The 14383-nt window shown below is 46.0% G+C and overlaps 1 protein-coding gene across 4 annotated transcripts in view; it reads left to right on the forward strand.

Moving 5' to 3' along the window:
• Positions 1-14383, forward strand: part of si:dkey-100n23.5 (cyclic AMP receptor-like protein A) — an 85746-nt gene that overhangs the window by 14013 nt on the left and 57350 nt on the right. For all 4 annotated transcript variants that reach the window (XM_058081675.1, XM_058081672.1, XM_058081674.1 and 1 more), the window contains 3 exons: positions 7367-7456; positions 7910-7948; positions 13340-13418. In XM_058081675.1, coding sequence (XP_057937658.1) covers positions 7367-7456; positions 7910-7948; positions 13340-13418 — 208 coding nt within the window. The remainder of the gene's footprint in view (positions 1-7366; positions 7457-7909; positions 7949-13339; positions 13419-14383) is intronic.

The raw sequence follows: 14383 nt of genomic DNA on the forward strand, positions 1-14383 counted from the left end.
GGGGGCTGATACTGGACATGGTTAAACTCTATATTTTATCAGTATCACTGCCTTGGGCTTTGACACAGTATCATTTCGGCCTTTTCCCGTATCATTCATGGGCGGTTTCTAGGGTACAGGGCCAATTAATACTGTAGTATGTGATAATTCATGTTAGCGTATACTGGCTCGGGAAGATAACTGCAACTGCTAGCTACCATAGCTAGTAGCTAGTAGCTCCACCTCCACAAAGAGGCTGAATGAGATGAGATAGCATTTTTGCCGTTCATTCCATGTATATAACCCGTGCGTACAGACAGATACAGAGTGACCCCTCTCGTCATCCAGCCTGTGTGTTAATTTGTCGAGGGCGTCATAATCATCGACCTGTTTTTTTATTTTGATCGTTATCGTGACAGGCCTACCAACTTACTTTTGTACAGCGACACTTGCTGGCATCGGTTCCTTGCTATGTTGTGGTTTACTACGATCTTATGTGGCGCCGTGTGTCAAATGGAGGACTTGTTGAATTAAGGTCAACCACCACCTTATACTTGACAGATTGTACGCTACCACAACATGTTTGGATAAAACAATACAGCACTTTCTAATTTGTTACTGGTGTGTCACTAAGATTCTATGTTACGCTAATACAGCTTTACAACCAAAAGCCGTTCATTTAGTGTTAGGTCACATATTGCTAATTGCACAGACTTTGTCACATATGCCGCGTTTTTTTACATTTACGTATTTTATTAACAGTATGACCTTGACAAAGTCAAAGATTTTTGTGCTATTCTCGTTTTGCGGTTCAGGTTGGTATTGCTGCGCTTTCCACCTCCCATCACCGACACAGGAGAAGGCGGGAAGCTGGGCTAGCGATGTAAAAAAGAACGGTGCACCCCCGCGCTGATGTCTGTGTAATTGGGACAGCCTTGAACGGCGTTGCGGCTCATTAAAAACGCTGATGCTCAGGCGCTATTCAAATTCACCCGCTGGGGTGCCATATTGCTGGCGTTGATAAGTTCTGCATAAACAAGCAAGGCGGCGGAATAGCAGAATAGCTTTTCGGCTTATGTGTCTTATTTTGTGGTGGCTACTTCTGCAGGACTGTGTGTGTGTGTGTGTGTGTGTGTGTGTGTGTGTGTGTGTGTGCATGTGTGTGTTCGTCCTGCCAAAGCATGTGTTTCCCCGCAGAGCCCTGACAGCCATCTCCCCCTCTTTGCCTCCTTCTCCCTCCTTTTCTGTTCCAGCCAGCCGCCACTCTAATTGAAAAGGGAGTGAGTGTCAGCCACTAAGTGTGAGCTTGTGTGGCACCTACACACACACACACACACACACATGCTGCACACACACATCTTCACGCTTTGTGGCTCGGCGTCCCTGTCGCTCAAACTCCCCTGAGCGCTTATCCACAGCGTGAATTTATTTACGCTCGTGCGTGTGTGTGTGTGTGTGTGTGCGTCAGCGTCTGCTTGTGTGTAGGACATTTTAAAAAATGAATGCACGCCGTGGGTGGAAGAACAAGCGGCTTTAACAAATTAGCAGCCACTCGTGGTCGCCCGGCCAAGTCGATTGTTCTTGCTCGCGTTCTGTGGATGTGCTTAGGTGTGCACACTTGTCCTGTGTGGGAGGGAGGGCGGTGGGTGTTAGGCTGGGTTCCACCCTCCCCCCCCTGGGAGTTCCCATGCATTGATTAGCAATAAGCCGGAGGATATAATGGCGGTATAACTCAGCAAGAGACGGGTTTATGAGCGCAGGGGCGATGCCTGCTTGGAGGTCTAGAATGGGCTCTGTGCCGATCCTTATCAAGGACTCAAATGGAAGGAGAAAGGGGGGGGGGATGTGGGGGTGTGGCTTTTGTTTAGAAAAAAACAAAACCGAACCCTGTTAATCGGTTAGCGTCGAGGGGCTTTTGGTGAATTGACTGCACATACGTAAGCTGTATGTGTTTAGTAGGGTGAGGATGTGGCTTTGCACGCATGCACAATTACCCTTCAGGCCTCTCTAAGCAAAACTCCCACCCGCCCCCCTCTCGTGCACACACACACACACACGCACACACACACACACACACACACACACTGATGGCTCATTGTGATGGTTTATGAATGAACAAATTGCCAGAGGAGAGAGAGAGAGAACCGAGTCGGGATGAGCCAAGACTGATTGAAGTGCATGCAAGAGGAGCGGTGGGGGGGGGGGGGGGGGCGTGGGGGGTAGCAGCGTGCGCATGTATGCTAATGCATGTTTGAAGGGCGGATTCAGGCTGAGGGCAGGGAGATGTCAGCAGCAGGAGGAGGAGGAAGGCTGAGTGGGGGGTGGGTTAAGATGGAACCAGGGGGTTTCTCGGCGAGCCTGTGTGTGTGTGTGTGTGTGTGTGTGTGTGTGCGCGTGCGTGTGCCCGCAGATGCGCATGCAGGTGTGTGTAATAGGGAACGCGGCGTGGCCCTGCTGTGCCTCATTAAGCCCATGTTGCGCCGCGCTCTGGACCTCGTCAGCTCCCTCTTGCTGCGCTGCGAGCGAGCGGTGTGTGTGTGTGTGTGTGTGTGTGCGCTGCAGCCGGTGTGTCGGCGAGCTCTCGACATTGATTTCCTGACAAGGCGCCCCCCCCCCTCCCCTTTCTTCCGCCTCTCCTCCGCCAGTCGTCACACAAGGGAACGGCGGCGCTGATTTCACCATTTGTTTCTCTCCTCCTACTGGAGAGCGTGTTCTTTCCTTCCCCTGACTTCCTCTTCCCTTTAGGCTATAACTTTTACACGACGGGACGCCGTCTCATGAAAATGGATGAAAATTGGGATGTGCACCTCATTGCGTAAACCATGCCATCCATATTCATATACAGTAAACCTCGGATATATCGGATTCAATTGTTTCCACTGGTTTTGTCCGATATAAGCGAAATCCGTTATATGCGTATAGCAGAAAATGTCAGTTTTACGCATATATCGGATTTATATCCGGTATATGCGTAAATCGGATTTTATCCGTTATAAAAAGGCACTTCCTTGACTATGTTTCCAATGTACCTGGACGCGCAGGCAACGCTGCAAACGTTGCAAATGACGTCGTATAGCGGCCTGTCACGATTCGGCGAATCGTAGCGCCACGATGCGGCCATCCGATATATGCGAGGGAAATTTAATGGAAATGCATTGGAACGGGACTGGAGATTTTGTCCGAAATAGGCGAAATCCGTTTTAAAAAATCCGATATATGAAATGAATTTTTATTGGAAATGCATTACAGAAAAATTGGTTCTTTTTTATCTGTCCGTTGTGAGCGAATTTCCGATATATCCGAGTCCGATATATCCGAGGTTTACTGTATAGTACATGCACGATGCGTAGAATTTCATACATACACAGTGAAACCTCTGTAAACATTGAAAATTTGCACAGAATTTAGCCACCGTTAGCATACAACGCGGCGCTCATCTTGTGTTGTTTATGCACTGTGTGAGGCCACGTGTTTTCTTAATGTACAATACGATGGAATACAATTCCGATGTCATACGACACGTTTCAGTCCAATTACGGCATGATATGATATGATTCCCTCCGATTCCGACACTGTTAGAATATTATTCACACACTTTCACACATGACAACTTGACACGATTCACTCATTATGATGTAATGCCAGTTACTCAAATTATCATGCAATAATAAGATTCAAGCCAATTCCAATACGTTCATTCATTCATTCATTTTCTACCGCTTTTCCTCACGAGGGTTGCCGGGGTGCTGGAGCCTATCCCAGCTGTCTTCGGGCGAGAGGCGGGGTACAACCTGGACTGGTCGCCAGCCAATCACAGGGCACATATAGACAAACAACCATTCACACTCACATTCAATTCCGATACAGTACGATACAATTCCGATGCAGTATCATCGGATTCCCTCCGATTTTTTTTCCTTTGCAATACGATTCACTCCATTTCCGATACAATACGATATGATTGTCGGAACCTGACTTCCTCTCTCTCTCTCATGCCTGATTTCCCCTCTTCTTCTCACGCTCCCTCTTGAGTTTGATTGAAGCATGCACGCTCTTTCTGGGCTCGCTGGATCCGAATCTCACCAGCCCTCTTCTATTTAAACCAGAAGCCAGCCACACATTGCCTCCCACATATTCACACTGGTGTCCATCAGACAGCTGCAGAGGCGGGAAATGCAGTGAAATGGAAAAAGAGCGAGAACGAGAGAGAGAGCATGTGTGTGTGTGTGTGTGTACATCGGTGTGTGTGTGAGGGGGGGGGGGGGGGGCACCAAGAATGTGCGGTAGCCCTGTCACCTCTGCTCGATTGACCACGCTCGGAAGAAGTCATGGTAGGACTTCCACTCTATTGAGCGGGCAATGCTGTTCGCTCTATAAAGTATTGATGGCCAGCCCTAAAAGACATACCATCTTCATGTCTAAAACACACACACACACACACATGGTTCTTCAAAGCCAATGATCCTCCCAAATTTTTGAATGATAAGCTGTTTTAGCCCCTTGAGCTTTCTTCAGATGTTCCTATGAAGGTAAGCTGATTAATGCAAAAAAAATAAACGTAAATTCTTCCCTCACCATTTACCCAGCTGAGCTCTCAAATTTAATTATGCCAAACACCTGCTGAGGGAAAACTGAGATCCTGTTTGTGTTTCTCCCATCTTAAAAATCAACCTTTGCACTGCAGTGGGGGTAATTAGGCTTTATATTGCCTTGTTCTGGCCTCTCCTGCATGTGAGAAACGGCCCCAGCACAAGCACAGAGACATGAACAAAGGAAGGAAGTATGTAATTGATTTAACTAGAATGGCACTTGGTATCCTATGCCAAAGTCGGACAGTCCTAGCTGGGATTGGTATCAAATTGCCGAAATTTGGTCCGTTTTGTCAGTCTTCATCCGATCTTCCTTGGCCCATGTGCCACATGGACAGAAAGTTTTGTGTAGCAGGAGCTATGAGAACCTAACTGAGAAATAGTAACCAGTTGCAATGGGACACAATACTCACTCTCTTTACGATGCAACACAATTGGTGGAGGTAATACTGCACTCAGGCACACATACATAATTCAGTTCCAAATGTCAAAATTGTAAGTAGTTAAGTGTCATATTTGTAAATACATTATTTTTATGTAAAAGAAAAAAAGCAAACTTTTTGGTTTTTATATTGTGGTATAGTTGTTTCGATATTGGAGCCATCCCTAAATCCAAAAATATTTGCGTCAAATTGAAAGTTATGCGGCCTCACAGCTAGGAGACCAGGGTTCAATTCCACCCTCGGCCATCTCTGTGTGGAGTCTGCATGTTCTCCCCGTGCATGCGTGGGTTTTCTCCGGGTACTCCGGTTTCCTCCCACATTCCAAAAACATACTAAGTTAATTGACGACTCCAAATTGTCCATAGATATGAATGTGAGTGTGAATGGTTGTTTGTCTATATGTGCCCTGTGATTGGCTGGCGACCAGTCCAGGGTGTACCCCGCCCGAAGACAGCTGGGATAGGCTCCAGCACCCCTGTGACCCTTGTGAGGAAAAGCGGTCGAAAATGAATGAATGAATGAAAGTTATGCTTTAAATGTGTCACGAAAAGCTGTTTTTCTCCCTTTCTCTAGTCAGGAACTGATATTTTCCTGAAACCTACCCATATTCTACTGCTGATTACTAAAGAACGGAAAAGGGTATTTTTTTTTTTCCTGATGAAAAACGGGAGTCTAATCTTTCTTTTGGTAAATTCCATGATAGAATATTCTCTATGCCTTGAATGATCAGTCAAAATTGTCTAAAATGTCCGGAACTGAAGAAGTTTTCTCAAAACAAGCTCTAATACAAGAAAAATGCAGTGGTGGAGATAATAGCGGAGTTGTTTTTTTAAACTTTTTGAAATTTAGCATGATTAGGCTGAACAAACATCAAAGAACCTCACTCATAGTTTCTTGGAAATCAGTTGTGAAAATCTTGTGTAATCTTGCTCACCAACAAATGAAAAAGCTTAGTAAACACATTGACTGAGCTAATAATGCTCAGTTTTGTTGAAAATATTGTGCATAACCCAACTAATTAAAACAGCAATGCAAATTCACAGTTTCCTGGAAATTCGATTCCCCCCTTGGGCATCTCTGTGTGGAGTTTGCATGTTCTCCCCGTGCATGTACTCCGGTTTCCTCCCGCATTCCAAAAACATGCTAGGTTAATTGGCGACACCAAATTGTCCATAGGTATGAATGTGAGTGTGAATGGTTGATTGTCTATATCAGGGGTCTCAAACACGCGGCCCGTGGGCCAAATGTGGCCCGCAGGACACTAGTTAGAGGCCCCCGCCTTGATATGAAAGTTTAATGTTAGTGCGGCCCGCGCAAGTTTGATATGGATGCTGTATGGTATCATGTACCCAGAAAAAATGATTACGTTTGATTAATGTTCATGTTAAAGGTTAAATAACTGTTAATAGTTATCCTCCCTATCCGTGTGGAAGTGGTAAGTTTTTGGCTATTTAAGTTTAAAGGAAATAACTTGAAGGCTACCGTATAGGTGGCTAGCTCTCTAGTTTGCGAGTTAGCATGTGTCTCAAGACCCTGCAGTTGCGCAATATGTTGTAAATAAAAAGAGTATAAATGTGACTATAGTTGTGTTTTGTCATGTCTACAGGGCTCTAATAATGCTTTGTTCATTTTAATCTGAAAAAAATAATTTGTGTACCCACCAACTATATGTGGTTTCTTCAGTTTTTATTATTTGCCGTTTTATTGTTATTATATTTATTTATTTATTACTGATTGATTGATTTTTTTAAATTGTTGATCTTATTTTGTGTAGAAAAATAAAAAGATATTTGAGAACAGTGGAATGTTTTATCAGAGCTTTTCTTGTAGAAAATCGAAACCAAAGCAAAGTTTATTCATTTTTCTGTTTTTAATAAATGCGTTTTTTTTTGTTTTTTTTTGGAAAACCTGATGCGTCTCAGTCTCGCCCAGACCCTACCTCCAGTGGCCCCCAAGTAAATTGAGTTTGAGATCCCTGGTCTATATGTGCCCTGTGGTTGGCTGGCGACCAGACCAGGGTGTATCCCGCCTCTCGCCCAAAGACAGCTGGGATAGGCTCCAGGACGCCTGTGACCCTCGTGAGGATAAGCAGTAGAAATGAATGACTGAATCTTGTATGATAAACAAAAAAAAATTGAGTTTCATCAAAGTTTCACTATAGTAAATGCATTGGCGAAACTAGTAAATTTCGTTGAAATGGGTTCAGAACAGTTTTCATAATTCAGTGAATGAACACACAGCATTGAAAGACGTGGTAAAAATGCAAAGTTTTGTCGAATCTAGTTCCGAAAATACTCCTTCTTGTTGTCTTCCACAATGAAACATTTGTCTCCCTTTTTTTTGTGCTTTTATCAGCATCTACCATCTGACGGCGTGGGGGGTGCCCTTGGTCATGGCCTCCCTGCCTCTGCTCAAAGGTTCCTATGGCCCTGCAGGGCCCTGGTGGTGAGTTGTTTTGCTTTGTCAGGCGGCACATCAAGTAGAGATGCAGTTTTGGCCCCCTTCCAGCTCCCGGCAGGCTCCTTTTCCCTCCATAATATATATATATATTTTTAAAAACTAAAAGCAGGCAATTATCAGCTCATCTTTAAACATTTGGAAGCGCCTGCTCTTTGGGCTCTCTCTCTGGGGCGAGCAGGAGAGGCATCATTGTTTGTTTGGAGAGTCGTTAAGGGGCCGAGGGAAAAGACGACGGGGGCCAAGGAGAGCCGGACGTGGAATGAAAATTGGAACGGAGGCTTAATCTCCCAGGCTCGCCGCTCTCTTTTCCACTCTTGGCTTATTAATAGCCACAGCTGCGCGCCGTTTTTTCCCCCTCCGCAGTCAGAAGCCTCTCTCTCTTTTGTACCCCCCCCCTCATCTCTCTCTCTCTCTCTCTCTCTCTCTCTCTTCCTCCAGCTGGATCACAGACGATCACGTAGCCTGGAGATTTGGGATGTAAGTAGACCCTTTCAGCGCCGCCATCAAAGCCTGGTGGAGGGTTGGAAATGTGAAGGGTTGCGTATCAGGGGAGCCTGCGGGTTATTCGCCCCCCACCACCCCCCCCCCCTCCTCTTCCAACCCTCGGCGTAAGGCTAAAAAGTGTGTTTTTTAGTGTGTGTGTGCGCTTGTCAGATTTACAGGAGTCGCTACTTTTGTGTATTTAAGTGTTCAGGACGGCTATGAAGGATTATTCCTGTCTGCCGCTTTCTGCAACCGGTCCTAAGTCTGCCAATCCCCCCCCGCCCCTGTGCAAGACACTTAAACACACACACACACACACACACACACACACGACAGCGCTTTGCTGCGAGCCAAGGTAATTGCGTTGCCGCTCGCGGCATCAGCAGGGAATCAATCTTTCTAAACAAATAAGCGCGCACACACGCACGCAGGCAAGCAGGCAGGAAAGCAGGCAGGCGCACACACAACATGCTATCCGCTGTGCTAAATGAGCCTGTGTTTCTTTTATCAGCGCTCTTCTGCTCCCCGGCTCTTTCTAGTTTTCCTCGCTGTTGTGGCCCAGGGGGACGAGCCGCTCAGAGGATCAGGGAATCATCATTAGCTCTAATTACATCAAACCAGATGAGAGATTAGAGGCCAAGGCAGCGCCCGTCAACGAGGAAGCTGCACACATGTTAAAAAACACGCCGTCGCTCACCAGCCAGCGAGACAGCGGGAGGTGGAAGGGGAAAGCAGGGGGCAAAAGGTTGCCGCATTAAAGGTGAAAATTAGAAAGATGGAAAGGCGCAAGAGCGACCGGGCGTAACTCAGCGGGAGAGGGAGGGGAGCGTAGCGGGATGGAGATGAGCGTAAGGGAAATGGATGGCCCTCGTCTCGTAGCCCACGCCGCGCAGTGTGTCTTCATCATCTGAAAGCGCGCAGACGCGAATGGCTGCTGAGGCGGGAATGGGCGGGAATGAGGCCTCTCGTGAGACGAAGGAGGACTTTCAAGGGTTGACTCAGCGTATGCGCGAGTTGTGCTGAGTCACCGATCTCATCGCCTTTTTCATCGAACCCGCCGTGCTACGAGATGAGAAAAGTGTGTTCCCGAATGAATGCTAATGACCACGATGGGCGAGGCGTTTATCTGTGGACATGAAACATTCATTGACCCTGGAAGTTTAAGTACAGTAAACCTCGGATATATCGGATTCAAATGTTCCCATTGATTTTTTTCGATATAAGCGAAATCCGTTATATGCGTATACTGGAAAATGTCAGTTTTACGCATATATCGGATTTATATCCGGTATATGCGTAAATCGGATTTTATCCGTTATAAAAAGGCCCTTCCTTGACTATGTTTCCAATGTACCTGGACTGGGCAATGAAAAGAGACGTAAGGTAATGACAATTTAACTTTATTGGACTCTGAGCATAACAAATTGTTAATTAAGCTAGGCCCTGTTACGCCCGTCAGGCCTACGTTATTTCCAATAGTGAGGTTAAGATCTCATTCACTGCTGTGCTAGTATTATTGACGTCACTCACTTTTATATTTGTCCTAAATCTGGAGCCAGGAGAAAGACAATAGCTAGTGACATCAACAAGATTAGCATAACAATGCGGCCATCCGATATATGCGAGGGAAATTTAATGGAAATGCATTGGAACGGGACTGGAGATTTTGTCCGAAATAGGCGAAATCCGTTATAAAAAATCCGATATATGCAATGAATTTTTATTGGAAATGCATTACAGAAAAATCGGTTCTTTTTTATCTGTCCGTTGTGAGCGAATTTCCGATATATCCGAGTCCGATATATCCGAGATTTACTGTAGTGGTTTAGAGACAGTAGACGCAAATGCACTTTGTTGACTCCTCCGCAACAATGGCAATAAACACCTGAAAGCCACGTTTCGATCTAAAAGTACCCTTATGTTTGTTGCCGTCTGTAGCGGTTTGGAGCAGCAAGTCAGTAGATTGGTCGCCGGAATTGTCACTGTTTGCAACGCCATGCAAAGTAACTCCATCAAGGCTTCACCAAAAGTTTACCCTGCAGAATGACAACAACACAAAAAAGTGGAGTGTTGTTTACTGCCACTATCGGTCCTCAAATTCCGAAATTTGTTGATTAGTTAGTGCCGTTCTACATGTCATCGGATAAGGAATGATATTTATATAGCAGCCAACCTTTGCACTAGCGACAGTTTTTTTTAGCTTCTTAGTTTTTTCCGGCAAGTGGTTGAACAGGTAGGTCGTGATCTTTTTGTCGGTGCAGGCAGGATCCGGCAGGTCAAAGTTGAGTCACCGCGGTGGAGCTCTAACCAGAAACGACAGGTCCCTGCTGCACTCTCATCTTCCGCTGAGCGCTTCCATTAAGGCTTCTTTCATCCAAGCAGCGTCCTTCACTTCACAGGGTGGTGGTGGTGGTGGTGATCGGGGAGGGGGGGGGGGGGATTCAATCTGTGCGTGCCTCTGAAGATCTTTTTTCCAAGTTCCAAGCGGCGTAGTCTTTCCTGCCAACGCCGTCTTTTTAGACATTCATCTCCTGTATCTGCCAGGTTCTCTCTCTCTATTTTTAATCACCTTGTCCCTCTTTCTAATTTCTCTTCTTTCTGTTCCCAACCCATACAATTCTCTAGTCCCCCTTCACCTTTATTCCTCATCTTTGTCATCCCCTGCCTCGTTCCGAATCCTCTTTTCTCCCCGCCTCTATTTGCCTTCGTTTCCCTTCCCATCTCGCTCTTGCTCTCGCTCCGACTCTGGGTAGCGCTCAGCTGTAGAGCAGGACTCTAATGGCAGATCATTATCATGCTAATTAGAGCACTTTGTAGCTGCCGCCCGTCATTCTCTCCTCCTCGCCGCCACCTCCTCCCCCTCCGCTCGCTATCGTTAAAAATGCCACCCCCTCTACACCCCCCCCCCCCACTCCCTCCCATTCCCCTCTCCCGCCATCCGCCCACCCCGTCCCTCCATCATTAACAGGACGCGCGCAGGCGTAATTGGACGCTGTTTATTCCGGAGAACGGGTTATTAAATCACACGGGGTGACGCTCGTGCAGGTCTCCCTCCTCCCGCCCCCCCTCCCCTCCCCCCTCCCCTTGAAATTCTTTCATCATTGTCCCTTGCCATTATTGAACCCATGTGCACGTTCGCACACACACACGTTCAAAGAGGCTCTTCTTTGTTTATTGACATTTCCGAGCAGACTTGAGGGGAACGCGTATAAAAACAGTGTGGCTTCTCTGCGGCACGTTTCCTGCTGTGAAACTAGCGCCGATAATCCCAGCTTCCCTCGGTTTTGTTTGGTGAAAGGCGCTTTTCCATTTTAATGCTACTAGAATTAGATTTAGCTTTGTAGTTGTTGCTTCAAGAGGCAGTTTTTGGTCATGAGCGCTTATCTTTTAGATCTATTAGACGTGGCAAAATCGTGTCGCCGCCAACTTTTCGCCTTTGGCGGGTGAATCATTTCAAAATAGGTTATGAGACGCAATTAATCATTCATTCATTTTGTACCGCTTTTCCTCACGAGGGTCGCGGGGGGTGCTGGAGCCTATCCCAACTGTCTTTGGGCGAGAGGCGGGGTAGACAAACAACCATTCACACTCACATTCATACCTATGGACAATTTGGAGTCGCCAATTAACCTAGCATGTTTTTGGAATGTGGGAGGAAACCGGAGTACCCGGAGAAAACCCACGCATGCACGGGGAGAACATGCAAACTCCACACAGAGATGGCCGAGGGTGGAATTGAACCCTGGTCTCCGAGCTGTGAGGTCTGCGCGCTAACCACTCAACCGCCGTCCCGCCCAATTAATAATTAATGACGGTAATTATTGATTATATTTAACAAAAATATATCACCACGGGGAACCACCCATTTCACCGATTATTATCTTGTCAGTCTCATAAGTAAGCAAAACATGACCATAATGCTGGATAGCTAAATGAATAACAATAGCTATGCTAAGTGGTTTTATATAGGGATTGCTCTATATGCTATAATTTGAAGAGCGATACTTGGGGAAAAAGGCGGTGAAAGGGGGTAACAATAGTTTATTTTTTGCGTCATGGATGACCTCACGTATCCTTTACGGCCATCAATGGTGTACCTATGCTCATTTTGCTTATTTTTCTATAGGTTTTTGTGTCTTAACAAGAGACAAGAATGTAAGACGACAAGAAGAAAATACACAGGAAGTTACGTGACGTAAACAGAAACATAGTAGTGCTTCTGTATTGCTATTATTTTGTCGAAATCTAAACGTTTCCCAAAACAAAAATGGCGTCGACCATGGAGATATCACTATATGTTGAATTTCAATTGCAATTTTATGTTTGTTCATAATCTGCGGCATTAGGCTAGGCTCATTAGGGAAGCAGTATTTTTTTTGGGGGGGGGGGGCTACTCTTTGCTTTTACAGAACAAACGAGCAGCGTCCGCAGACCTGCCTATCAAAGCAAGACAAAGGCCTCCGTTTTGTGATTACAGGGAGAGGTTGAAACACCTCTGGGCTTACATCACCTCCCGAGAGGTTGCATAACACAAAGCTGCCATTCCAACAAAGCCATCACCGCTGCCGCCAACCTCCCTCTCCCTTCCCTTCTCTTTCCTCTCCCCCCCCTTTCCCTTCCTGTTCCCCTCGCCACGCTTCTCTCGCCCGTCTCTCTTTCTTTCATCTGGTCAGGAATACCTGACATGTTCCTCGCCACAGCACCCTACCCTTGATTGTCAGGCACCTCATCACACAGGAAGGCCTTGCGTTTTCCGTTGATGTGACTGACTTTTGCAACCTTTTGTCTTAGACAGTCGCCTCGCCTCGCCTCGGCTCGCTGGAACTATGGAGTCGCACGTCAGCAAGCTTAATTAACCCACGACTCTCGCCTATCTGAATTTAGAAAAGTGAAGTGTGAGTGGTCAGAAGGAGCGCTTTGCAGGGTGCTTGAATTTCTTGACAGTGCGTCATTTGTCACGTTGCATTCAAAAGGTTTTTTGAAAAGCGCTTGAATTTTTCAGTCATGCCTTGTAAAGCACCGGCCTAAAATTTGTTGGATCCTAGCCAAGTTAAAGTGATTTTTTTTAATGTAATTAATTAATTGGCTAAATTGGTCAAAATAGCTCAAAATGACACAAAGTGGCAAAAGACAGTTAAGAACACTTTGTTTTTCTTCTGGATTTTTTTGAAAAGCTTTGACTGAACAAGCATGTTTCACTTTCTTGGCACCAAAAAAGGTACAAAGTTTCAGTCCTGCGGACACAAACAAAACATGATGCCGAAAACAAATGCATGCTGTGCATTAATAAACCGCATTAAGACATGCGGCTCAAGCTTTATGTATCACAGTATGTGTTTCAAATGCTTTGTTCACATTGTCTTTTCTGATTTTGTTACCTCGCAGATGGTACGTGCCGCTGTTCACTCTCATCCTGCTGATGATCTGCTGCTACGCCAGGATCATCTGCGTGGCCAATAACCGCGTGAGTGCACGGTCATTAGGCTGCATCCATATGGTTTGTGACCTTTTTAAGCAGCATCAAATCAACAGTGAAACGTTGACAATAAGTAAGGGAGTTTGCCGAGTGGGAAAAACAGGAGCACTCATAACACTCTGACTTTGCCATGGTCAAAGTCCGGAAGTCTGTCTATAAATACTTGGCATTTTGGATAATTTGCCTTTGTTGCCTCCTTCCAACAGGTTTGTCTGACCTGCCCTGAAGGCTTTTAACATCCGACGCTTTGTCTGTCGAAGCTGCAGCCTTTGCAGATCTTGGCAATGAACCTTTCCCCCAGATCATTGTGTTTGTCCAAAGTCTGCTGCATTCCATTTCATTTCTGCAACCTTGGTTTTGTGCGCTTCTTGAATGGAAATAATTTTTTTCCAATCTAAATTAAAGCCGCAAGCAGCAATTAATACACCCTAGAGTACAGTTTGAAGGACATTGTATTTCCTCTCATCCACTACGTGGCAGTGTGACTTCTTCTTTTCTCTTTCGGCTTTTCCCTTCAGGGGTCGCCACAGCAAATCAATCACCTCCATCCAACCCTGTCTTCTGCATCTGTCTCTCTGACACCAACTCCCCCCATGTGCTCCTTCACTACATCCATAAACCTCCTCTTTTGGTCTTCTACGCCTCCTACCTGGCAGCATCCTTCTACCAATATATTCACTATCTCTCCTCTGGATGTCCGAACCATCTCAGTCTGGCCTCTCTGACTTTATCTCCAAGGTCTCTAACATGTAATGTCCCTCTGATGGATTCATTCCTGATCCTATCCATCCTGGTCACTCCCAATGAAAACCCCAGGATCCTCATCTCTGCTACCTCTAGTTCTGCTTCCTGTCTTTTTCCTCAGTGGCACGGTCTTTAGACCAAACAACATTGCTGGTCTCACCACAGTTTTGCACTGTGACTACTGAAGGAAAATCATCTGTTCCAACTCT

The sequence above is a fragment of the Doryrhamphus excisus genome, chromosome 9 (genome assembly GCF_030265055.1).
Source record: "Doryrhamphus excisus isolate RoL2022-K1 chromosome 9, RoL_Dexc_1.0, whole genome shotgun sequence".
Classification (NCBI taxonomy): Eukaryota; Metazoa; Chordata; class Actinopteri; order Syngnathiformes; family Syngnathidae; genus Doryrhamphus; species Doryrhamphus excisus.